The sequence below is a fragment of the Orcinus orca genome, chromosome 9 (assembly GCF_937001465.1).
Source record: "Orcinus orca chromosome 9, mOrcOrc1.1, whole genome shotgun sequence".
NCBI classification, from domain to species: Eukaryota; Metazoa; Chordata; class Mammalia; order Artiodactyla; family Delphinidae; genus Orcinus; species Orcinus orca.
This window is the reverse complement of record NC_064567.1, coordinates 24,265,681-24,292,753: the sequence shown is the minus strand read 5'-3', so window position 1 is coordinate 24,292,753 and position 27,073 is coordinate 24,265,681. Positions and strand designations below refer to the sequence as shown.

At 38.8% G+C, this 27,073-nt stretch overlaps 1 protein-coding gene and 1 long non-coding RNA gene across 5 annotated transcripts in view; both read right to left on the bottom strand.

Moving 5' to 3' along the window:
- Positions 1-8,664, bottom strand: part of ZNF800 (zinc finger protein 800) — a 52,485-nt gene extending 43,821 nt beyond the window's left edge. For all 4 annotated transcript variants that reach the window (XR_007479057.1, XR_007479058.1, XM_049714483.1 and 1 more), the window contains exons 1-3: positions 7,982-8,664; positions 7,374-7,492; positions 2,211-2,306 (exon numbers count right to left, since the gene is read on the bottom strand). Coding sequence is in view for 2 of the 4 variants with exons in the window: in XM_049714483.1 (XP_049570440.1) it covers positions 2,211-2,306; positions 7,374-7,434 (157 nt within the window). In the remaining 2 variants the exon portion in view is untranslated. The remainder of the gene's footprint in view (positions 1-2,210; positions 2,307-7,373; positions 7,493-7,981) is intronic.
- A 13,501-nt stretch (positions 8,665-22,165) lies between these two features.
- Positions 22,166-27,073, bottom strand: part of LOC117199768 (uncharacterized) — a 96,850-nt gene continuing 91,942 nt past the window's right edge. Inside the window, exon 3 of the long non-coding RNA XR_004481100.2 lies at positions 22,166-26,531. This is a non-coding gene — a long non-coding RNA (uncharacterized LOC117199768). The remainder of the gene's footprint in view (positions 26,532-27,073) is intronic.

Below are 27,073 nucleotides of genomic sequence, written 5' to 3'. Positions count from 1 at the left end.
TGTAATGGAAAGAGCCTAGAAAGAGATGAGTCATTGAGGGACTGCTTGGGAGTAGAGTGAGACCGGGAGAAACTTACACGAGTCTCAGGATGAGAAGGGATCTTAGACCCTAAGTCATGAGGCCCCAACTTCCAGCTCATCCTCTCAAGGTTTCAGTCAGCCAAGGCTTATATACCTCAGTGCTAAAGAAGAGCTACCTTAGGAGACTTGAGATTATCCAGATACGTAAGAGATTACCATCTTGAGGAAATTAGAATTACTTAGCTATGAGATACACTAATGAAGTAAAAGAATTCCTTTTTTAATCCAAAATTAGTTTCTTTGTACCATTCAGCATATTTCTAAATCATCTCTAATTTAAATGATAGGGTACTTAGAGAATTTAAATTATAGTATTTTCAAAATTTGTTTGGGGGAAAAAAAAAACTCAGAAGGCAAATTTACCAGGGACATTTAAGAAAGAACATATTACCCATTTCACAGTCCCTTTCCTTCAGCTTTGTAAAGAAACAATAAACACAGAAAACAGATACAACCACAGTGCAATGGAAAAACACGTAATTTCCTTTTTAAATATTCACCTTCCAAAGTTAAAAAAATATATAGATTTTGGATACAGGAGCTTATTGAGAAGGTATTTTTTACAAGAGAAAGCACAAATAAATGAAACAATTCTAACTTCTTAATCAAATAACACTGTAATAAACTGAAGCAGTATAAAATAACTTCGTTAATCCCAAATTATGAATTTTTAAAAAAGAAACCTATATAGCAAGGAATATGACTATGTGAAGCTATTACCTTCATTTCCATGATATGAGAAAGAACAAAAAGAATTTTTATCTCTATACTAAAAGTAGCTAACAGAAACTCTAACTACAAATAAAAACTAACCATTCTTCTGTTATGCCAGAAACGTATTTAAATACTGCCTCTAATTAGAAAAATTTAAATTGTATTTACCACAGGAGAATTTGACGTATTATTTATTTCTGTTAACCAAGGGCAATTATCAAAAGTAAAAAACAACAACAAAAAACACAGTAAAATACGTTATACCACCATCCAACATTAAGCATAGGCATATGGTATACACGAAATATTTACTGACTTAAATATACATAAAAGCAATGCCATAAGGACTACAGATGAAAAGTATAAGAAATGAATCTTAGACTCAGAAATTTATTTTAGATTAAAGAACAATCTATTTCTTAGAATCCTAAAGTAAATCAAATAGATACTACTTCCCTTTAAAATGATTTAAAAACAAGCACCTCAAAAAATTTCTCAATACAAAACAAATGGTTTCATATAAATTATCTTTTTCTTTGAATCTCAGAAATTTTTCATTACGATATAATAAGCTTTAAAATAATAACAAAAGATAGTCTAACCCTTTAATTGCCCACCACTTAGGTGTCCATCAGTCATGTATGTTTGCTTGTTCATATTTGATTTAATAGCCTGCAATGTCAGAGAAGCCATATCCACAAGAGGTGGACAAGTGGATCATAAGAATCACAGCAACCTAAGACTTTACAAAACACTGTAGTTCTAACAGTTCTCAACCATTTATACTTAGTGAGCAACACCTACTTTAGAGCACTGGATTGTAACTGCACAAATATACTTATTATATATCCATTATTATAGCAATCTAATGGAAAGAAAAGCTAAACAAATATATCTAAATATCAGGGCTGGAATAATCTTTTTTCTATCTGTGCTCTACTAAAGATATTGAAACTCCAGGGTTAGGTAGGAGATGGTGAGTCACATAAACAGAGATGATAAAGTAATTAATCTAGAACAAGGGACATCTCAGACATTCTGAGTAAATAATCTACTCAGTAGATTATACAGGGTAATCTACTGTATAATCTACTACCTGTATAATCTACTACCGTCCTTTGAGAGTTTATAAAGAACATGCCAAAAAATAACAATGAATCTTTGCCAGCAAATATACCACATATTTCTTTAAACCATACTAAATACTTTTTAAATTAGTATATAATATATAGTACTGAAAAGGAATCTCTATCAAGTCAATATTTACTCATCCACTTTTTAAAAATGACAATCAAAAGTATTCTGTAAAGAAAACCAATGTATACATTTTATTTTTAAAAAATTATTTCTAAGGATTTCTAGGTAGTTTTTAGCTACTATGTGAAGATTGAAAATACATCCTAAAACATTCATACCTGATCGAAAGCACTCAATTATTTGCTGAATACCAGATTTGGATGTCTGTAGTGGTTGCTGTAACAAAGGAGCATCTCCAGGTTCCAGGATATAAACTACATGGAAGACAAACACCCAACCCAATCCCCACAAAAAAAGGGTTATTTATTTAAATCATTTACTATTGAAGTAAAACAATGGTTTGCTATAATCATGTTAATGACAATCACACTTTTTTGTATGTACTCCACCATTATCTTTGTAAGGCAAAATGAAATAATGGGAAAAATGTAACTAAAATTTTTCTCAATTCAAGGTGAAACTAAGGCTACTGAGACTATGCATTAAGTTCAAATGCAAAGATCTTACTATTTTGGTGTTAGTTAGTACATATTAGTCATGTTTGCCTTTTTATTCCCCTTGAAGAGGAACCACTATATTTAATCAAAATTCTAGGGCAATGATAACCTAGCCACACCTCATAAACCATTCCAAAACTCTGCAATCTAGTACAGCTCTCTGGGCAATTAAGAGAGCAAAACTCAAAAACCACTACCTAAGGAAAGAACTGGTCAAGTGCACAACGACAGATGTACAAGAAAGTTCACTGCAGCACTCTGCAGTACTGTAAATAATTGAGAAAAATTTCAAACAACTTAGAAGTCTCTCAAAAGGAACCAGACTAAATAAACTATGAAATATCCATACAACAGAATCTCTCACGGCTCTTACACAGCATGAGCTAGGTCTACATGTACTGACAACAAAGGATGTCAATACTACATTGCTAAGCAACAAAAACAGGTTATAGAATATGACCTCAATTATATTAATATATATTTCAGGAGCTACAGAAAGAAATAAATTTAAGGTATATGTGTGTCTATGTATAAATGCTAATATAAACACAGAAAGTCTGATGGGATACCAACGAAATTTAACAATGGTTCTTTCCATCAGGGTGGGCTTATAGGGGTGATTTTCACTTTCTGCCTCACACTTCACTAGCCTGGGCTTTTGGAAGTGTGCACTTTAGAAAGTAAGCATTTTTATAATAAGTAAAAATAATATTCCCGTTGTAAAAGTAAAAATTTTCATATACAGAGGTCTGTATCATGCCTGCTTTCCAAAATTCCCAGAGTAGCAGTATAAATATATAATATAAATAAGATTATGGTAATAAGAAACAAGGTAACTGAAAAGAAAACTGAAGTTTCCCATCAGATATCAAATAAAGAGATAGTTGTGGTGGAGAAAAATTGGCCATTTTAATTACCTCTTTTTTTTCAATATGTTATAATGTTTTACCGTCTTAACCCAGATGGTATTTTACCATCATCTGCTCAGTGCGAGAAGATAAGGAGGGTTACTTCAGTAATGTGTGCTGCTACTGCTTCAGGGCCCAGGCTTGGACAGCATTTAGCTGTCTGATAAAGCCTGCTAGGCTATGTGTAGAGACACAGCCTTAGATTCTCATTTTGGTTTCAACTCTTAAGTTCAGCGTACACAAAGGGGAGGAACTATGTCTCAGGACTAAATCATTCCATTAAGCAAAATTTTCCCAATTTTAAGAGAAACTCTGAGGTGTTTTTAAGAACATACACGCAAATACAACTCATTTTGGGAATATCTGACATTGGCACTAACTGCAGTGGTTAAGAACAGAAGACTCCAGACCTGGACTGATTGCGCTGAAATTCTTTTGCTACCAATAACTAGATACCACTAGGGCAAATTACACTCTCTGATTTCTCTGTTCTCATCTCTAAAATGCAGATAATAAAAGTACCCAAATCATAGGGCTGTGCGAGGATTAAATTGGCTAATGCAGGTACCTGGTTATATCAGAGCCTGGAATATAGTAAAGGCTCAATAAATGTTCTAGCACCATCATCATCATAATCTACAAATCAACTGCCTTCCTGACACCAAAAACTGAAAAATCTTTTCTAAAATCTAAGAGAAGTAGAATGCAGCCCCTTAGAGAAACAACAGTAGAAGTTTGTAAGTAGACTGATGATATCATTTATTTAGGTTAGATGTTCTTTCCAGTATTTGTACACTGTAACAACCAATAACTGATTATAAAAAATAACAACTACAGAAGATAGGGTAGAAGTTATACAATTTTAAAGAACTAAAAAGCTTGAAGGCCTGGCTCTCTAAGTGACAAGAATTCTAGAAAGGAAGAATGAAAAAAAGAGTAATGAATAAGGGAGAAATATGGGGGAAAAAAATGGAAACTTCTCCTTAGAGCCCCCTTTCTTCATTTAGGTATATGCTCCAGAAAACTTCCTGTAATACACTAACTTCCACTTCCACATAACAACATCTGATTTTAAAGCTAGAGCAAAATTTTGTTACCCATAACCATCACTGGTACCACCAGAATACATACACATCCTGAGATACCATTCAAAATAACCCCAGGGTTAGTTCAGTTATGAGTGGACACATTCATTTGGTATACACATCTGTGTAGGTCCCCTTGTAAGAAACTTTTCTTTCTTCATGAAAACATACTCTCAATCCTAAAAAAACTTTATATGTTAGTATTTTATAAAATTTCCTCTTACATATCCTAACATCCCTCCCAAGATCAGGTTACATGACCATTCAGGAAAAAAAGAGCATCTCTCTCCAGCCAAAAAACACAAACGCTCAGAAGTTAACACCTTTCTTTACATCCTTCCAAGAACACACTTCCCAGAATAAAACACCCACTTTTTTAAGTCTCTCCTACCTTAAAATAAGCCCCTTAAAATATCCTTCTACCTATGATGTCTGAGATTTGCTTTCAAACAGTAGAGAGTAGGGGAGCAGTTGGAGGATGGAGAAGGGAACTGTGGGGAGGGGAGAATACAGATCAAAAGAGCTTGTCCACATATTGATAACTGATGGAGTTGTGTAATGGCTACATCAGGTTCCTTATACCATTCTCTCTACTTCTGAACATCTGAAAATTTCTCTAACAAAAAACTTTCTTAAAACATAACTAAGAATATTTGACATACACTGATAGACTTATAACACCACCCCTCAATACAAATTGATCCATCCTATCAAAACCTGCTCAGGAACACACTGCTCTCATTCAGAACTCACCTATCGTTCATAATCCAAAGGAGGTCAGACCTCTTGGGACAGCTCATTAAAAGATCTTCTCAAACATCATGTCACCGTCTTTCCTCCATCTGAGGGCATCCTCTTTTTAAAACTACCATAACATATTCCTCTCAATAATGGCCCATACCTTCCTCTGAAATAATGACAATTAACTACCCCGTAAGTTAAACTTTTGGCTTTCCACTGAACTAAATCCTCAGGAAGTGTTTACTTCTAACTAAGAAAGTGAAGAAATACCAACCACTTTTGACATGACAGTCTGAAAAATAAGTTGCATGGGAAAAGTTCCTGGCAAAATAAAGTTGAAATTTTTCAATTAATGCAACTTATCTGAATTTGTGTTAATGAGGGAGAAAAAGCAGAAAAGTTCCAACACATATTTAAAAGTTCAACTCTGGAAAACCTCTTTAAAAAGACATTAAAGTATCTAGAAAACTTTAATTACCAGAATATATACTTTATAAATAAGGTATGGTCACAAATTATCTTACTTGTTTACTTACGTCTATCTCTTCCCACTCAAACGTTCCATGAGGGGGTGAGCTTATCTGTTTTGTTCACCACTTATATCCCCATTGCCTTGAATAGTGCCTAGCCCCTAACCGGTGCTCCATAAAGATTTGTCAAAGAGATAAAGAAATGAGTGACCAAATAAATTTCTTCCTAAATAAGAAGTTTTAATATGATGATTTAATTAACTAATGCAACTCAAATGACTTCTCAGAAAAAAAATGGAATAAAAAGACAGTGGAACACAAGTATAAGAAGTCATTCACAGCTTTGTACTTCAAAACTAGCAAAAATCCATTCAACGTTTGGCAAAACGTTAAGTGATATATCATCACTTCAAAGATACAAAATATGCAGCAGAAAGGATGGTGAAAGGTAGGTAGATCAGGAACAGTTGAATAAACACTGGATTCCACCCTGGGATTGCCTGTTTTACTAGAAGAGGTATTATTTTCAGCAAATCAGTGGGGATAGGGTCATAGTACAAATTTTATTCTCATGTGTACCAAAGTGTTCCGAAAATAGTTCTTCCCCTTTTACCATTGCCATTTTTTCCCATTATACAAAAAAAGTACTCTACTTTACATGAACTCTACTGTGACAAAACCAAGTACATTAGTGCAGTTAAAATACTCCAACAAAAAAACAAGCAAAAGTATTAAAAAGTCCTAATAACTTTTAGGTCAAAAATAATGATAAACAACTGCCTTTGAACTGTAACAGAAGAGCCCTTAGTTGGTTTAGTGACTGTGTATTCAAGGATTCCCTTTTTAAGCTGTATCTCTAAATGTTTGTGACAAAGCACATCATACTTCTAATAAGCAGAGAAACTATTAAGAGTTTATATATCACATTTATTAAAGTGTTGTAATACTCTTCATGAGCCTTCAAAAAGCAACTTCTTCATTTCATAAATTCAACTCAAAAGAGTTCCACTGAACAAACTATCCTAAAAATATTTATGTATTCTATCTAAATATTCAGATTTTGCAACAATGTGCTCTGTCCAAGAAATTTCTTTAAGAGGTTCCACTTAACAAAACCTGATTCTTCCAACAAGTTGACTTCAGCAAACTTTTCTTAGCCCAAACTAAACTCATTTTTAAGTTTAAGCATTATTCTGTCTCTAAGCACTATCAAAGCATGAGAAACTTTGTTTTTAAAAATTTACATGAAACAGCTTCCTCGAAGATAATGCCAGTATTCTACTACCCATTTTTTCCTTTCTCTTCAGTTTTAAACATTCACAGAGCATGAGGGTATACTACTAACTGCAGGCTGCCTTGAAAGAAAAGGAAAGGGGATTGAGTAATTGATCTTGTGGAAAAGATTTAAGGTGACACTTGCAGTACTTTTTTTAAGAGATCAAGCAGGGGAGATCTCTTGTTTGTACAAGCTTTTAGCTTCATAACTGGTTTTATGCTGGGGGAAATTATAGCCTGCTTAGTTAGGAATGTCTTCTTGGGCAGGAGGTAAGGAGAACTAAAAGAAAACAGAAGGCAGAGCGGCTCTGGTGGAGGGCAAAGTAACTGAAGAAAGGCGTATACCTGGTTCACAGCATCCGTGATGATGGTGGTCAGTCTGACAGTATTTGTCCCTTAAAGGCATTTTCAGTGGGCGCGACCTACTTTCCTTTCACTGTAAGAAGCTCTTCATTGCGGCTTGGCTGTTGAAAGAAGCACAAACCCGTCACTCAGCCTGAACTTCCTGGGGGGGTTCTGGCTGCATTTTCCAGAAACGTTCCCCTCACCCGCCCTCCGCTTGCCCTCCGCTTGCCCTCCACAGCCCTGCACCCTCCTCTCGAACTGAGAAAGAAAAACGCACGAAGGCTTCTTCAGCCCGAACTCCCGCACAGGTTCACCGCCCTACCCGGAAACGCAGCCCCGGGCGCGCAGAGCAAGGGCCTGGCCGGCTGCGCGGGCGGCGGCGTTGGTGGCGGCCTCGCCTTCCCGGGCGGGCGCGCGCGGAGACGGTGGCGCGGAGCGCAGCGGGCACGGCCGGCGCCGGGGCCCGTGGGGCGGGGGGCGCGGCGGCCGGGCGGCCGAGGTGTAGCTCCCGCCGGCGGCCGGCCCACGTCGCGCCCTCCCGCGACGCACGTGCGCCAGGGTCTCCCCGGCTGAACCCCCGTCCCCCCAACCAAGTGCGCCCAACTTACTGAACTCTTAGGGCGGGCCGACGGGCGGGCGGAAGGAAGGAAGGCAGGCCGGACGGCCGCGGGGACAGCCTGGCGTGAGAGGCGGCTTCGGGCCCCACCTGGCGCAGCCTCGCCGGACCGCGCGAAGGGACCGGGGTTCGGGCCAGACGCGCTCCCAGAGATTCCCCGCCGGCGCTGACGCGGAAGCGCCGCAGCTCACCACGTCCCTCCGCGGCCCGAGGCGACGGCTGTGGCGGCGGCTCACGGCGTCCCTCCGCGCTGTGGAGCTGGCGGGCGGGCTGACGGCGCGCGGGCGCAGGCAGTTGACAGGAGGTACCGCCCCGCAGCCGCTGCCGCCGCCACCGAAGGAGCCGGAACCGGAGCGGGCAGGACCCGAGGCGCCCCTTGCCAGGGCAACGGCTGCCGCCGGAGCCCGGCTCCCCTCAGCGCCGCTCCACCTGCGACGGTCCTTCAGGCTTTTGGAGAGGGGCGGGGAAGGATGGGGGTTTCCCCCGCCTTGGGCTCCTTTTGGTAATAGTTGTTGTTTCAGCAAACTTTATTAAGTCAGTCTCTCTCTTTCTCTGTCTGCCCCTCCACGAAGAGCCTGAGCTGCCGCCGCGGAGCGGGTAGGAAGGGGGAAGCAGAGACTCGCCGGCTGCGACAGGGAGCGACTGACTGACCCCGGACGGAGATGGGGCGAGGGCAGGAAGTGACAAGCTCTCGGAGTGGGTGGGGGGAGTGTGGCCGGCACGCCCGGGAGCGCCGCGCGCATGCGCCCAGCCCGGCGCCCCCGACGGTGGGGTGGCGACGCTCTGCGGCCGGGCGCGGGGAGGGAGCCGGGGCGGGTGGCGCGGCCCGGGTCTCGAAGCGGCCGTACTCCCGCACGTCCCCGGCGGACTGGGAGCCGAAGTCCTGGGCTTCGCGGGCCGAGAGGTGTGAGGCCCCTGGTGCGGTGATTGCGCCCGGGAGACGGACTGCTGGGCAACCAAACTGTTGCTATCGCTTTTCTTTTTTCGGTGGAACCGAAACGGGAGGCTTGGAAAAGCAAGGGAGGGAACTGTAGGAAAAGGCTTGGCAAATGCGTAAGCCGTAAATCGTGGTGATTCCGAAAAAGTTGTCATAAATGGTACAACTTTTTTTTTTTTTTAAACCCAACAATTTCCGAAGTGTGTCTCTCAGAACTTCGGGGGTTTTAGCAGGTCCTTGGGAGGAATACAACCTAGTTGGTGGAAGATCGGTATTGATTGCAGCTGCGCTCCGCTTCTGGCACCTGAAAGTGAAGTTGGGTCACGTGGGCTGTACGCACTTTTTCTCATCGGCGCTCTCTTCCAGCTTGGAAAATCCCCCAAGATCGCAGTGGTCTGTCAAATTCAGCAAACCCGTGTGCCGCTGCTCGGGGGCAGGAGAGACGCCTCCCCTGCCTTCTCCCCGACGTCTAGGATGGAATTCTTGCTCCAGAAGCAAATATGAAAATTTTAAGACAGAAGAAGACCCTTTGCTTTGTTTATCTCCATCTCTCCCCCCCCACCCCCAAGATCCACTTCGTAGTTAGCGTGCCAGTTTTCGGATCCCTGAAAAACAAAGTTTCGTAGATAGGCTTTTGGAAAAACAAATGAGTGACTGAAATCTATTTTCAGAATTAAAAGTTAAGTTTGTAGTAGATCCAGTAATTGATAATTTTATTACTGTAAAAATATTGAATGGAACATTTGCATAGGTCCTAAGGGATTGTAGCAGTTTGATTATAGGGGTGACAGGAAAAGGATAGGAAAATGAAAAACTTTTTAAAAGGAATTCCACGTACTGTACATTCTACATACTAACTGGTTACCTTAGTACGTTTGATCTCTTTATCTGTCTCATTGTCAAGAAGCAATACAAAACATCAAACTAAAATGAAATGCCACAATTTATAAACCAGTGTAAAATAAACTACGTCCACATGATGGTGTTATGAAGCCAATTTAAAAAATCACATTTTTATAATATTGTGTGTAATATGCTTAAGCAAAAAAATAGAAAAAAATTTTAAACGTGACCCTTAACAGTGGATTTTATTTAACACTGGAGATCTTTGGTAAAATTTGAGGTGAAATATTGTCTTCACTTTTGGAAGATCTTTTCCTACTTTAATAAGCAAATTTATCATGGGTTTAAAAAATGAATATACAATTTTAAGTTTTCATAAACCTGAAAAGGCATCTCTTTGGATATGTAAGAGTTGTAAATGTTTGCTGACCAGATGTGAATAAAAAATGTTTAGTTTCCTGAGTAAATGCAGTATTATTTATATTGTACTTCAAAGTGGTCATTACTAGAGGGTCCTCAAAATTGCTTGTTAATAGAATAAGTTTTAAACAATTTTTGAAAAATTAGAATTATAGACAAGATTGTAATGTGCATGTGGGTAGAACAAATATTGAACCCTGAATCATAGAATTTTAAAGAGGAAAAGAAACCATGGAAGTTACATAGTAAACCTTACTTTATAGGCAGAAAACTGAAACCCAGATAGGTTAACTGATTTGCTGAAGGTCACACAGTTAACAGAACTGAGTCTAGGACCTAGATCATTCCCTTTATAAAATAACAATGCTAGTATCTGACATGTTTTGAGTAATATGTTTTAAGCTCAAGCATTAACTCATCTAATCCTAACAACAATTCAATGAGATTTTGTTATCATTCCATTCTTCAGGGGGAGAAACTGAGGCAAAGAATGGTTAAATAACTCATCAAGGTTACAGCTGATAGGCAACTGAACCAGCATTTGAACCCAAACGGTATGGCTCTGGAACTCATGACCTTAGTCACTATGTTATGCTGGCTATATACTGTGTTGCCTACACTGTACCACAGCTGTTTTAGATCACATTGTATGTGAAAGATGAGCCGGTAGATGCTGTCATTTGTGAAAGGTATTAAAATGCCACGTACAAGTTCACGAAGCGGGAATGGAGTTGCTGAAATCACAACTGAATTTCACAGGGCCCTAGAGTTTAAAGAGACTTTGAACATCTTCTAGAATTTTCACCCTACCTCTAAAAACACTATGCACAAACCATCACAGAAAAATTATTTGTCTTCCCTTTTCGCTGTTCACTGCAGCAACCTAGGTGACACATCATTACAGCTTTAAGGAAATTTTTGATCCTTAAAGTCTGCAAGTGCATCCTAATGATTAACCTAAGACCCTCTTACAGTTTAAAAATATTCCCTCATCTTCAAGGCTAGAGAATATATATGTGTGTGTATGTGTATATATTACATATACACATACACACACACACATATACACTATTACTGCGTAGCAAACCACCCTAGAATCAGTGCCTTAAAGCCATTTTATGTGCTCTCTGGCCTTGTCTGGGATCATGCATGTAGCTGCTACAGTCATCTGGCAGCTTGACTGGGTGCACTCATGGATGGCAGCTAGTGCTGACTATTGGCTGGACCTCTCTCTCCCCTTGTAGCCTTTCATCCTCAATATTATCCTGGGCATCTTCACATTGTGGCAGCATGCCAAGCAAATACAGAGTGGGAACTGCAAGACCTCTTGAAGCAGAAACTTGGCATCACTTCCACCACACTCTATTGGTCAAAGAAAGTCAAAAGGTCAGCACATATTCAGAAACTGGGGAGATAAATTTCCCTTCTTTTTAAATTTTTTTAATTGAAGTATAGTTGATTTACAATATTGTGCCAATCTCTGCTGTATAGCAGTGACTCCGTTTTATACATATATACATTCTTTTTTTAATATTCTTTTCCATTATGGTTTATTCCAGGAGACTGGATATAGTTCCCTGTGCTATACAGTAGGACCTTGTTGTTTATGCATTCTAAATGTAATAGTTTGCATCTACCAACGCCAAATTCCCAGTCCACCCCTCTCCCTCCCTCCCTCCCCCTTGGCAACTACAAGTCTGATCTCTATGTCTGTGAGTCTCTGTTTTGTAGATAAGTTCACTTGTGCCATATTTTAAATTTCCCTCCTTGATGGGAGGAGTAGCCAAGTCACATTTCAAAGGGATACGCATATAGGAAAGGAAGCAATTATTGTGATGATCTTTGCATGTAGTCTATCACAATATACAATTATTTCAAGAATGATACTAACTAAAGCTGCTGGATTGCTTTTCTTTTTCTTAATGCCTGATGATGCCTTTAAGAAGAGCATAACAAGGAAACACTAGTCAGACCAATTCTTTAAATTAAGTGGGTCAATTTGCTGGCCTTGTATAAATAAACTTTAGTGATTCCTTTACTTTCCTCATCATTTTGTTGCTTTCTTTAAGATTTTCCCATGTGTTCTAAACAAATCTCTCTAAAACACAGTATAAAAACCTAACAACAAGTAGAAGCACTTATAGTTCCTATAGGACATACATATTCCGGTCCAGATTTTTCCAGCTTTATGATGTGGCATTTTACAACAGAAATAATTAAATTCATAATTATTTACAAATCAAATTATGGACCAAAATAGAGGCTGAAAGTTTAGAAAGGGTCATGGAAAATTGATTTAGAAGGGCAAATATTAAACTGTTGATCTATTATCAATTCTAGAACTTAACATCTAAGCAAGCAACATAATATGAAAAGGGATGATAATGCTTTCCCTAAGATGTTTATTTTAAGGACAGTAGGGAGTAGGTTGTACCTGCTGCCCTGGAGGTAAGTCACCTACTAGGAACCACCCCCCCACCCCACACCCCGAACATGGACTTAAAGTTTCCATTCCTGGTGCTAAAAGCACACTTAGGTCTTCCTGGCCAGGTGACACAGAGCATGTACCATGGTGCCATGTGACACGGCACCAAACCATGCCTTACAGGTCTTCCATTCAAATGCATTTCAGATAGCATTTAAGTGAATTCCATTTTTAAAAATGTTTTTTGTTATAGGGGAGTATGTTCATATGTAAGTCTGTATTATAATCTAATAATAATAGCTAAAGATAATTTTGTCACTTATTGAACTCAGACAAGGTGCTAAGTGCTTTCTGGTTTTTCACTGAATCCTTACCAAGTTCCTGGGTTAGATATTATCCCATTTTACAAATTAGGACACAGATAATTTGTGTTTGACCTAAGATTTAAACGTAGGTCTGAGTCCAGGTCCTGTACCTCAAGTTACATGCGTTCGGATTATATATTCTGATTATTTCTAAAATTTTATCTTCAGCTCAGACCTGTCCCTGAAGCCTCTAAGCTCTATTTCTAACTACCCAGGAGGCAGATAATCTGAATTTTCCCAGGCATCTCAAAATTAGCAGGGTCCAAACTGAACCTACCTTCTCACGAAACCTGTTCTTCCTCTTCCAAATTTTAATCAACAGTGTTGCTATCTATTCAGGCTATCAAGGTAGAGGCCTTGGAGTCATAGAGAGGAGCACATGCAGAGATGCAAATAATGCAAGTTACCTGTGTACAAGGTTTCTCATCTCACTTATCCCCAGCGTCTAACCTAGCACCATTGGTTATACCTCAGAAAAGTCTAGAAAATAGTGTCCTCTCTCCATGGGCACCATCAATCTTCTAGTCCAAAACCTCATCTCTGAACCATTTCAATAACTACCTCCATGGTCTCCCTACCACCATCTCTCCCTCTCTCCATTATTCCACACTATCAACAGAATTATAGTCCAAACAAATATAATATTACTTCCCAATTTAAAATTTCTGTTGACTACTCATTTTCCATATGAAGAAGTCAAATCTCAACAAAAACCATTAGTAGAAAGAGCACATGGGGAATCCCTGGTGGTCCAGTGGTTAGGGCTCTACGCTTCCACTGCAGGGGGCCAGGGTTCGATCCCCGGTTGGGGAACTAAGATCCCACAAGCTGTGTTGGAAAAAAAAAAAAAGCATTTGTTTTGGAACCAGAAAAATCTAGGTCTTAGTCCCATCTCCACCATTCATGAGTTTTGTGTCTCTAAAAAGTGAGAACCTGTCTTGAAACTCAGACGGCTGTCTGCTACTTTCAGTGTTGTGGGAAATCAGTGAATGAATAAAGTGCCCAGAAGGACCTGGAACACAGTTCAGGTATAGCAATAATAAATACTTACTATTATACTTGTCCCTCCCACAACTTCACAACTTTATGCTCCAAAGAAACTTGCTGGATTTCTCACCCTTTGCAGAAATCAACAAAGCAAACAGTAGTTTAACTGGGTGGGGAGGGAGTGTGGGACACGAGGGAATTTTAGAGAGAGATGATAGAGTTGTAGGTTATGTGGCTGTATCCATTAGCTAAAGCAACTGTTAAATAATAGAACAGTGGTTTGGGTAGAAGGTTGGGAAGTGTACTGGGAGGGGAGGGGTGCCAATTTGGGGGCTACTGGCCATTTTATAGATTTTGACCTAATGATCGTTACATGTATATTTGCCTTGTAATAATTCAGCAAGCTGATAGTCATGTTTTATGCACTTTTATGAACGTGTATAATATTTCACAATAAAAAAATTTTTTAAAGCAGCTGATGTAGGTTTTAATGCCTCTGAACTACATCTGGCATAAATCAGAAATGAGTATTGAACTTTTCAAGGCTTTGAGCCTTTGCACATGCTACTCCTTACACCTGGAAATAAATATCCTTCCCCTCTACCTGGGAAGCTCCTATTCATCCTTCAGATGTCACTTCTTCTGAGAAACTAGCTCCCACAGACAAATAACTGCTCCATTTTCCTGCTCCTGTAATAAATCATTCTGATTAAATGGCTGACTCTCCCATTAGTCTGAATTCGTCAAGAAACACATCATAACTTATTCCTCTTTTGTTTTGCCATCACCTAGCCCACTACATGGCACATGATAGGCAACAATTAAAAGTTACTAGATGGGCTTGAGTGAACAAATTTTCATTTCAATTGGGCTAAAGAAGAAATAATGACAACGTTCATTCTTTGCAATAAACATCATAAGAAAAAGTTTAGTGGGGAAAATCAATTTTACTGGTTTAGTTTAATTAGGCCCCTGGCCTAATAGGACACTCATTTTCAATGTAGAGAACAACCATACGAGGACAATTAAAGGAACCACTATTGTATAGAATTAGTAATGCTGTAGACTATATGCCATAGCTGGACACTTGAAACTACTAACCATTCATCATGTAAAACCATTCATCAGGATTGTGTTTTTGTTTTTATGAGGGGTGGTTATTTTGGTTTGGTTGGTTTTTTTAACTTTTTTTTTTAACTTGCAAATAAATGGGATTGTATTTTAAGTAATTTCTGCCTTTTTTAGATATCATCTTTGACTTTTTTGACTTTTAATTTTGAAATAGTTTCAAATTTAAAAGCAAATGGAAAGAACACAAATAATTCCCATACTCTACTCAGATTCACCAATTTTTAACATTTCGTCATATTTGCTCACTTGCTCTCTCTCTCAATCCATATACATATCTGATTTTTTGAACCATCTGAGGGTAGATTCAAATGTACATCCTGCCCCTTTATCTTTAATTACCTCAGTGTGTATTTTCTGAAAGCAAGGATTTTATTATCTTACATAAGTGCAATACAGTTATCATATTCAGCAAGTTTAACACTGATACGATACTTTTATTTAGACTAAGGTCTATGTTATAATTTTGTCAGTTATCCTGATAATGCCTTTTATGGATTTTTTTCCCTCCAATCTAAGACCCTATCCAGGATCACATATTGCATTTAGTTGTCGTGTCTCTTTGCTTTCCTTTAACCTGCAATAGTTCCTCAGCCTTTCTTCGTCTTTCATGACAATGACATTTTGTTCAATACGGGCCAGTTGTTTTACAGAATGAGTCAATTTGGACTTGTCTGATGTTACTTCATGATTAGATTGAAGTTTTACCTTTTTTGAATGGTATGTAATACTTGATGTGGTGTCTTTCTCAAGGCATGGAATGCCTGGTTGATAGGCTTTTTTTTTTTTTTTGCACCTAGCCACCTGGCTTGCCCTAACCATTAGGCCACCAGAGAACTCCCAGTAATCCTTTTTCTTAAGTTGAGATATAATTGACATATAACACTATATTAGTTTCAGGTGTACAGCACAACGATTCAAATATATTCGTATATACTGCAAAATGATCCCCACAATAAGTCTAGTTAATATCCATCACCACAGAATTATGAAACTTTTTTTCTTATGAGAACTTCTAAGATCTACTCCTTATCAACTTTAAAATATATAATACAGTATTATTAACTATAGTCAAAATGCGATACGTTACAACCCCAGGACTTATTATTTTATAACTGGAAGTTTGTACTTTTGACCCCCTTCACACATTTCACTCACTCCTTCCCACCCCCACAACCCCCCGCCTGCAGCAACCACCAATCTGTTCTCTGTATCTATGAGTTCAGTTTTGTTTTGGTTTTGTTTTTTTTAAGATTCCATATATAAGTTAGATCATATGGTATTTGTCTTTGTCTGACTTATTTCACTTAGCATAATGCCCTCTAGGTCCATCATGTTGTCACAAATGGCAAGATTTCTTTCTTTTCATGGCTGGATAATATTCCACTGTGTGTATATATATATATGCACATCAATGGAGACTTACGTTGTTTGCATGTCTTGGGTATTGTTAATAATGCTACAATGAACACGGTGGTGCATATATGTTTGATATTAATCTTGATCACAGGTTTAAGACGTTATTCAGCTTCTCCACCGTATAGTTACTGTTTTTCCTGTTGTTACGAATAAGTAATTTGTGTGTAGATAACAATGGTTTTATTATAGAGACTCCTTTCAACTAGTGATCTCAGTAATCTTACTTAGGTTTTAGAAACTATCAAAGCAAAATTAAAGAGAGTAAAAGTTAATTGAACTGACTGTAATATAATTAGAAACTATGGTCAATTATGTAACTGGAAGCTGTTTTTTGGTTTACTCTTATATGATAAAAAGTTAGAAAAGTATTTGTTATTACCCTGGGTGTTAATTTATTATCAGTAAATCCATTCAACCAACATTTGCTGAGTATCTGTAATATTCCAAACATCATGTCAAGCTTAGAATACATTGATGAGTAAGACCAGGTCTCTTCCCTTTAGTAAACAAAAATTTCCTTAGTGCCTATGCACTGGGTTCTAGGAATACAACCATGAATAATTTGGGAAGTTCTTACCTACTTGGAGTTTATAGTCTAATTATTGAGGAGCTCCCAATCTAGTAACTGTGACGCAGTAAAAACCTGTATTGTTTCATGATAATCACATAAGACAAGCACATGAGAGATGACTGAAACCATGGACTTATAAGGTCTATTCGCAACAGAAGCAGGGGGGCAGGGGGGAGGGGGTGTTTGCAGCATGTTTTCATCTCGAGTTAGAAAGCCATAATAATAGATGATGAATAATAATATGTTGTTTTTTTCCAAGTAAATATTAAAATGTTACTAAGACCTATTTCTTTAGGCCAGCTGACTAACAGATTACCTATTATTATATATTAACAGAATCATTCATCCTAAATCGGAAGTTGTAAATGTTTTGTGATTCAGGTTGAACAACAGTCATGAAGGGCTTTGTATTTGATATTGTACCATCAAAAAGACAGTCTGGGGGATTCCCTGGTGGTGCAGTGGTTGAGAGTCCACCTGCCGATGCAGGGGACACGGCTTCGTGCCCCGGTCCGCGAAGATCCCACATGCCGCGGAGCGGCTGGGCCCGTGAGCCGTGGCCGCTGAGCCTGCGCGTCCGGAGCCTGTGCTCCGCAACGGGAGAGGCCACAACAGTGAGATACAGTGAGATGCCCGAGTACCGCTAAAAAAAAAAAAAAAAGAAAAAGGGACAGTCTGAGTTTTTCATTCATTCTCCTAACTGCTCCTCCTTATGGCCAAGAAGGTTTATTTGAATGACTGAAAATAAGGCTGCAGTTCAGGACTGTAGAACAGAATGTCTTTTATGTAACTCTAACTTCATTAGTATCTTGATCTAAAATACCAAATCCAAAATCTTCTCTGGAAAAGTGAGATCTCTAACAACAAAGTATCAGAAGAAATGTACATTTTTGACTTATGAGAACTGAGTCAACACATGTGCCTTAGGTCTTAATTCCAGTTGAATACATAGACTACTATGTACCAGACTATAACCTACAACAAAATACTGTATTAACGGAACATTTTAAGTAAATAAATTGTGTCTGCACTTATTATATTGATCTGAGATTTTAAGTAATTTCTAAAATAATTTCTACAAAATGATCACATTTTTATCTTAAATTGGCATTAATTTTTCCCATTCAAACGGTCTAATTTTCTCAAATGAAAGTTGCATATTTTACATCTGAGAAATCTCTAGAATTAGAGCCTCTGCAGGTAGAAGGTACCTTATAAAAAGTCAGGAAGCTTGCTTGGGTGTTTCTTCTACTTCAAGTCATCAGTTATTGTCAGTCAGCAAACAGTTAAAGCAATTTCAGTGTTGTAATGATCATATGTGGAGTAACGAAAAAAGTTAGATCGGTGCAAATTTTGAAAAAGAGCATCAAGGAATTACTCTCTCCACTCAAGAAGAGACGTTTCAAGTTAGAAGAAAGCCCCTCAGGATCCAGGGTGTCGAGATCCTTGGTAAGACCTGTGTTGCTGGGCAGTACTACGTCATCCAGTAACACCTAGATGCTGGAGTTAATATCACTATTTTCAATGCCATAGAATGATGCTTTCTCCTTAGTAATTTGTGGGGGAGTACCTAAAGTAGTGTCACTCTCTTTTCTAAAACAAATGTCTTTGTAAAAAAGTGAGTCAAAGTTCAGTGTGTTTCTAGGCATCTTATTGCTAAAAGAGATGGTGTGCCAACTGTTAGGAATGGCAGTTTCATTTATGGGAACAAAGTTGCTTTACATTTCTCAGAACCTTATTTTTAAAGAAACAATTGCTATAGGATATTCAAGAATTCCCCTATCCATGTTAGTTCTCTTTTCTTAATCTCTTGTGAAACTGGAAACTGTAATACAATAAAGTGAGAGAATTGAAACTTCTCATTTTTTAATCCTTGTCTTTCTAGTCTTAAGAAGCTCATTTTATTTTATTTTATTTTATTTTATTTGGTGTTCAAATACACTAATTTTATTTGACTTTGTATCCATAATTTTAAAGAAAACAAATAGCTAGAAGTTCATTTTAAACACACAACCCAGCCAGATGAATGAAGATGCAAAATAATGCACAAGTCAACTAGATTAATAAAATGAATGCCTAAAGATTGTTCAACTTAAGTGCTATATTTTATGTGGAAAACGTCTGAGACATTTGTATCTCATCTAACTCTCCCTTAGGATTTTAGTTAAAGAAAACAGAGAACTCATGTCTTCTGGGAATTACAAAAAGAGTCTACAGAAGGTATTTTATAGTCTACGTGTTCATCCCTACATCATCCTTGTGTTAAAAGAGAGGGGAAAAAATTCTGAGAAAAAATATAAAGAGATGGCGAGGGGAAAGGAAAAGTTAATGAACATTAGCTGAGTCACTACTCTGGACCAGACACCAGCCTAGGCACTTTACATACATTCATTATCTCACTTACCAAGCAGTATTAAATAGCTTTATACTAGCCTTCATATGTTCACTGAGCATGGAGATATTCTCTCCTGATGTGACCTATGAAAAAAATCACTTTGCCCAGTCTAAAATGCTCTAGCTCTGATACTTTCACGAGGGAGACAGAAAGGTTGCTGCCGATTCATAGGAATTGTCACTACACTACCAGGAGAAAATGTGTGCGGAAACTCCTGGCTATCTACAAATCCAGTATTTGGCAGGAGCATAGTTGCTGCACATAAACCACACTTAAAATACTGGGCTCTGTCTGGACACTACACTTTTAAAAGAGATACAAACAAACAGAGGCACATTCACTGGGAGAATGACCAGAAAAGGGAAGAGATAGGAAATCATGTCCTACCTGGAGTGTTCGTACAAACTGGGGAAATTTCGCCTAGCCACTGAAGACTTCAAAAATACATGAGGTGTCAGATGGAAGAGGAAAAATATGTGTTCTATATGCCCATCCTTGCTGGGTGCAAGAAGTGCAGGAAGGCCAATCTTAATATGATAGAATAAAGAATTTTCTAACCAAACTGTCCTTAAATGGAATGGATTGCCTCAGGAGGTGATAAGTTCTCTATCACTTGGAAATGTGCAAACTTTGACTGGGCCCTTGGCAGAAATATTGTAAAGGAGATTCAAACTTCAAATGGAAGACTGGGTTTAAAAAGATGACTCTGAAGTTATTTCCAACCCAGACATTGTTCACAAATGACTGGTGATTGAACCAAACCTTCGTGCCTCGGAACTCATAGTTCAAAATACAATAAATCGGAATAAACTTTTCTCACATGAACCATACAATAAGAAATCAGAATTTTCCTACCCTTCATAATTCAAAGTTAGAATATACAATTTTACTCGCTGGTTTTTTCATAAATTGAGACACAAACCAACAACTTGACCTGTTAATGCCAACACTGGGATCAGGCATCATTGGTTTATCCTCTATAAATATCAAGGATGGAATTAGAGTATTTTGATTCATTCATGTAACAGCTATTTATTGAGCACCTATTATATGCCAATAACAGTGCTAGGGATTGGGATGGGAGATATAATCATGAACAAAAAACATGACCTCTGCCCTCAAGGAGTTTACAGTCTAGTACAGTTGCTGTCTCCCTACAGATCACATGAAATCTACTGTTTCCATGCATGTGCCTTCATTAATTTACTTTCTGATTAAAAATGTCAAAATAATTAAAACAGAAAAAACATTTTCCTTCTATTAAACATTCATCAGAAATATCATGATTCTCAGCTTAGAAGGACTCAATTTACATAATCTGAGAAACCATGTTCTACCAAAATACATCACTGCTTATATTTATGGAGTTAGTACAAGTATACATAATATGTAAGAATGTTCTTTGCTATGATTAATTTATATAGACAAATTAATTTGCATGAAATGTGACTCATTAAGAGAATATAATTACTTGAATAATCAAAAATTATTTATGAACGTTAATTAGCTGGCGTTTTGCAGTTTTCAGATAGATACTATGGTCTAGATCAGCATTAGAAACATTTGTGGTTAGTAGTCTGGTTCTTACATACCCCAGTAGTTTGATTTGCTGCAAAATTAAATTTACAGTTGAGCTGGAAGTTTGGTAGTAGGATTTAGGTTAGGAGCTGGAAAAAAATTTTAGAAGATTAAGTCATGTGATTTAGTTGACTGACGTTACCAAGAATAACATACGAAAACTCTGAAGACAGAATCTATGAAGCCTTAAGTTCCTGCCATATACAAAGCCACATGATGAGGAGATGAATTCCTATATTCTTGCAGGCCTATTCAGAATTGTTTGCAGGTAAAACGACTCCTGCCTTTGTAATCGTGGTTGATTAAACCAGTCATCATTTCACGAGTCACAGGCAACATTATACAGTCTGGCACACACTAGGCACCCGATGAACATTTTTAAATGAATGAACAAATGGGCAGAAGTGGAAGTAAACGCAGAATTAGCATAACACGGGTTAAAAAAAGAGAAAGTGACCCACTCATTAACTCATTCAATAAATATTTTCTCATCTCTATAATTAAATGGGGCACTGTACGTCAGATACTCTTCCAAGGTATATAGGTGTAAGCAAGACCAGACATGATCGTACTACCCCTCAAGAAGTTTAGTCTAACTGAAAAGACAGATACTAATCAAAAGCCCCCCATTAAAATGCAAATATAATATGCATAATATGAGAAGTGGCATGATAAGATGTATGGTGCTACGAGAGGGTCTAACAGAGGGGTCTGACCTTGTCAGGGAGGTCAGGGAAGCCTTGCTAAAGGACATGATGACAAATAATTACCCAGATGAAGTGAGGCTGAAGGAGCGTTCCAGTCACAGGGTCTGGCAGGTGCAAAGGTCTCATGGAAGAATGAGGGCCAGTACGCCTTTGCACAGGAGGCATGGTGTGAGATGAGGCTGGAAAGACCCCTGTAGGCCATGAGTGGTGGTCTTTTAGTCTTAAAAGCAAGTAAAAGCATCCCAGTGTGTAACAAGATTAGGGTTTAATCATTACACTCAAACATGCACACAAAACATGGTGTCATCATGTTACGTGTGTGTCTATATACAATGTGTGTATATATACATATACATATATATATATTTATTTTTTTTAATTTTTTATTTTTTTTTGCGTTACGCGGGCCTCTCAGTGCTGTGGCCTCTCCCATTGCAGAGCACAGGCTCCGGACGTGCAGGCTCAGCGGCCATGGCTCACGGGCCCAGCCACTCCGCGGCACATGGGATCTTCCCGGACCAGGGGACGAACCCGTGTCCCCTGCGTCGGCAGGCGGACTCACAACCACTGTGCCACCAGGGAAGTCCTACTGTCTTTTTTTATTATTATTATTATAAACATCTTAGTTGGAGTGCAGTGGTATCTCATTGTGGTTTTGATTTGCATTTCCCCGATAGCTAATGATGTTGAGCATATTTTCATGGGTTTATTGGCCATTTGTGTATCTTCTCTGAAGAAATACCATGCCTGACTTTTGAATATCCTACTAGACTTTCATAAAGGTAAAATATTGTTTATAATTATCTGAGCCTAGAATTTAACTCCAGGTCACATACAATCGTGAAATATTTTTGCATGGTTTTAATATATGGTGAATTCAAGGAACGCAACTACCATGTAAATTGAGTATCGATTATACCATGTTATATTCAGAAGCTTAGCAAGATCTGTTCATTATTTCAGAGCACATGATCAGTGGCAGTGCCCTCATGGCATTTGAATTGCTGGTGTAACATGCCTTTCTGTATCAGTCTGCGCTTGTTGCTGTGACATGCAAATAAGTATTCAAGGGAATTTGAGACTCCTTTTAATAGATTTAGAAACATAGGCATCTCAATGCATGTTAACAATAAGGGTTGTTTGTAAATATTCTATGTTATTTCTAACTTATGTATTTTAATGTTGTGTAACACAGTGTTATCTATGCTGTGAAAATTACATATTAAAATTATATAATTCATAATGTTCTGTTGTTTTTCAATCTTACTTCATGTTCCCAGAAGCCTGTCAAACAACCCTCTTGGTAGTCTCTTCTAATACGGTATTATTTCCAGTCTACCTTCTTCCTCTTCGCCTAAGGGTGTAGTGTCCAAGGTCTTTTTAAATACCAAAGATTGAGTGCACTGGGATTTTAAGACAGGAGACATGTTGTGTGTGTGTGTGTGTGTGTGTGTGTGTGTGTGTGTGATATTTCATCACTGTCTATCTGATATCATAATAAAGGGAATTATTCTACATTGTACTAACAAATAAGACCAAACTCGCGTGTACAAATATCCTATAGTACTTCCTCATTTTCTCCGTTTCCACTGTCTGTAATTTGTCTTGGCTGTTAACTACACTTCAGTCATGGTTATTTCCCTCTTTCTCTTATCATATACAAATAAGTCTGATCCATAATACGTATCCTAATTCTAGTTTATACTTTCATTTCCACCTGTACTTCTGCTCTTTCATTTTCCTGTATTTCTTGTACAGAGGAATTTCTTACTTCTCTCAAATTCAAACTTTTTCATTGTAACAAGACTCAAGCATCTGACCCCTACATGATATCTTCTAGTCTAGACATGCCCAGGCATTTACACATTGAAAGATTTATTATTTTATAGTAAATTACTTCCCCTTTGTTTCCCCTTTATATTAGGTATAGGTTATTATATTGATTTTTTTGGAATTCTATGTGGATAAATTTATATTACCTATGACTTTCATTTCAGGATAATGAAGGAGGAATTACACAGTATTCGTTATGGAAATGGGACACTGGATCTGAGAGGGTTGAGACCCACTGCTCTACATCATATCCTCCTCCACCCAGGGCAGCAAGCCTCACGGCCTGGCTATCATCCGAGGCCTGGCTAGCTTCTCTACACTACGGCAGGCTCTATGCTCTCAAGTGAGTAGGCTTGGTTCTTGATAATGCTAAAAGAATTTAGATGATCATCTCTAGCCCAAGCCTGGTTTCAAGATTAAAGAAGTCAGGTAACTTCCCTCTCATCCCCAGAGCAGTAAACCTCAAGCCTCATCCCCAAACGCAGAAGATGATAAAACTCATGATTTAAAGGACAAATTAAAATGTGCTATTTTAATTATTGTTAACTATAAATATTTAAAGCAAGATAGGAGGTAACATAATGATGTTTGGGTTCTATAAACTCCAGATGCTGTGCAGATAATTGACTGTGAGAAGCTCATCTACTGACTCAAGAGAAACACAACAGCTTTTCTGGTTTTCTTTGAAATCTAGTGCAAATGTGGCCAGTGTTCCCCCATGCTCTCCCATGGTGCCGGGTATCATTAAATTAATCCTTTATCACTTAAAGTCTTCTGGGACCTTACAGGACCACAGCATAATAGTGTAATGTACAAAGATGTCAAACATATAGTTGGGGAGTGGCTTAATATCTTCAGAATCTAATTCCTTTATATCTTAACTTTATGTATTGATTGTCTCCAAGTAGCGTGGTTGCTCAGCTGTGGTCTTGGTCCCTGCAGCTTCTAGCTAATAAAGGCAGGTCTTAGAATAGGAGTCCAGGTGCTGCTTCATGAACTGGAAAACATGGAGGCTTAATGCATTCTTGCTTTCTCTCTCTGAAGTCTCCCATTTTATTTTAATTTTAATCTATGATTTCATGAAGTTGAGTTAGATCCAATATCAAGACATCTCATATTATCATGGGGCATTATAGCAACGAGAGTCACATTGGTCCACGTGAATTGTTTAATGAACCTTGTATCATTGATCCAGCCACCAATATAGCTATGACATTCCAGACTGGAGAGAAGGAAAGAGTCATCAACTGCCTTAAATTATTTGGCAGAGGAGGTGAGTATAAATTGTGCAGGATGGAATACGTAAGTCAAGATTGCCAAAAGAAAGAGTATAATGTATTAGGGATCCACCATGCTCCAGTAGGACCTCATCTTTACCGTTACTCGGCAAAACTCTATTTCTAAGTAAGGTCACATTCTCATATATAGAACAGACTTGTGGTTGTCAAGGGGGAGGGGGTTGGGGGAGGGATGGAGTGGGAAGCTGAGGTTAACAGATGTAAGCTATTTTATATAGAATGGATAAACAACAAGGTCCTACTGTATAGCTATCCTATGATAAACCATAATGGAAAAGAATATAAAAACTGTATATATATGTATAACTGAATCACTTTGCTGTACAGCAGAAATTAACGCAACATTGTAAATCAACTATACTTCAGTTTTTTAAAAAACTCAAAAAATAAATAAATAAATAGTCACATTCTGAGGTACTAGGGGTTAGGACTTCAACATATAATTCTGGAGTGGGGGGGGGGGATGCAATTCAACCCATAACGTTTACCTTTTTTCTTAAAGCAATAATGCTTTGCCTGTGAAATTACGGCTGTGGGAAAGGAAGTAAAATAGTGGTACTGATGAGTGGTACGACTTCTAGCTTCAATTTCTAAGTCCTCCTGCTTATTTTTCTTCTTGATTTTGAGGGAGAAAAATACCAGAAATCTTGGACAACTGTAAGTGCCCTTAAGTCATCTTGAGGGCTTTTCATGCGAAATAATATAATAGCAATAGAGATACAACTACTTGTCATAGAAGAACATGCAAAATTACCAGCCAAACTTTACAGTGACAAGAAATTGTTACTTTTAGATTTGAGCATATAAACACTGCTGATATACACCTCAGCTTCCTGCTGCCATTTTCCTCAAGATAAAGAATCTTCAAAGCAAAACCCAACCTAAGCAAAATTACGAAGTAAAGGAGACTTGCCTTTTGGCCATTCCCTTCTCTTCCTCCCCTGTTTCCTCCCTTTCAGGCACTTCACTGTGTCGTATTTGCCTTTCCTGGCCAGGATTGTCTAGGGTCCCGTAGACATTCTGCCATCTTCGCTGTTTGGCCCGTCCTGCCACGACCATTCAGGATTTGTTATGATGAATTTACCTGCAGAAATCTGCCAGTTCTGAATCTCCTCAGGATCAGACTCTTATTTTTATTTTTATCAAAATATATATCTTCTTTTTAAAATTTGTTTATTTATTTTATTTTATTTTGGCTGCATTGGGTCTTTGTTGCTGTGCACAGGCTTTTCTCTAGTTGCAGCGAGCAGGGACTACTCTTCGTTGTGGTGCATGGGCTTCTCATTGTAGTGGTTTCTCTTGTTGCAGAGCATGGGCTCTAGGTGCACGGGCTTCAGTAGCTGTGGCATGCAGGCTCAGTAGTTGTGGCTCACGGGCTCTAGAACGCAGGCTCAGTAGTTGTGGCGCATGGGCTTAGTTGCTCCAAGGCATGTGGGATCTTCCTAGACCAGGGCTTGAACCCGTGTCCCCTGCATTGGCAGGCAGATTCTTAACCACTGCACCACCAGAGAAGCCCCAGGATCAGGCTCTTTAAAATGCCATCTCTGATCACAATTTGCAAAACTAATGAATTTGATCCAGGATAATGTGGTCATGGGAGACAGATGAAGAATCTTTCCATCCCTTGTAGGTAAATCTATATTGAAAAAGAAAAACACCTTTGAAACAATGGCAGATGCCTCTGTTGTATAATTCAGCATAGTGGCTTCTATCAGGATTCTCAGGCAGAGAGAGCTACATAATTTGCATGATCCAGTGCAAACTGAAAATGCAGGGCCCCAGAACCAGTCCCAGCTCACAGGGGACAGGCAAGTTCCAAAGGATTATAACTTCCACACCAGTACATGCTCAGCACCTGGATTAGGGATGTTCAAGAGGGCCCTCCGAGTCACCTGCCAAATGTACAGGGTGCTGCCGCCCCAGGACACTACAGGTCACGCTCCAGACTCTGACCTTCCTTGCGCCTGCACCTAGGCCACCACCAGGGGCAGAAGTGGGCAACAGAATGCAGGTTTCCCCACTCTGCTGCCACCACCTGGTTGCTAGGTCATGTAGAGGGTGACAGTGGTCATGGGGTGAGAGTGGGGAGGAGGAAAAGCATGCCCAAGGCACCAGTGGGCAGGAAGCAGGCAGCCAAGAACCTCCGCCAGGTCAGAGGGGGGCAGGTGTGTGAGCCAA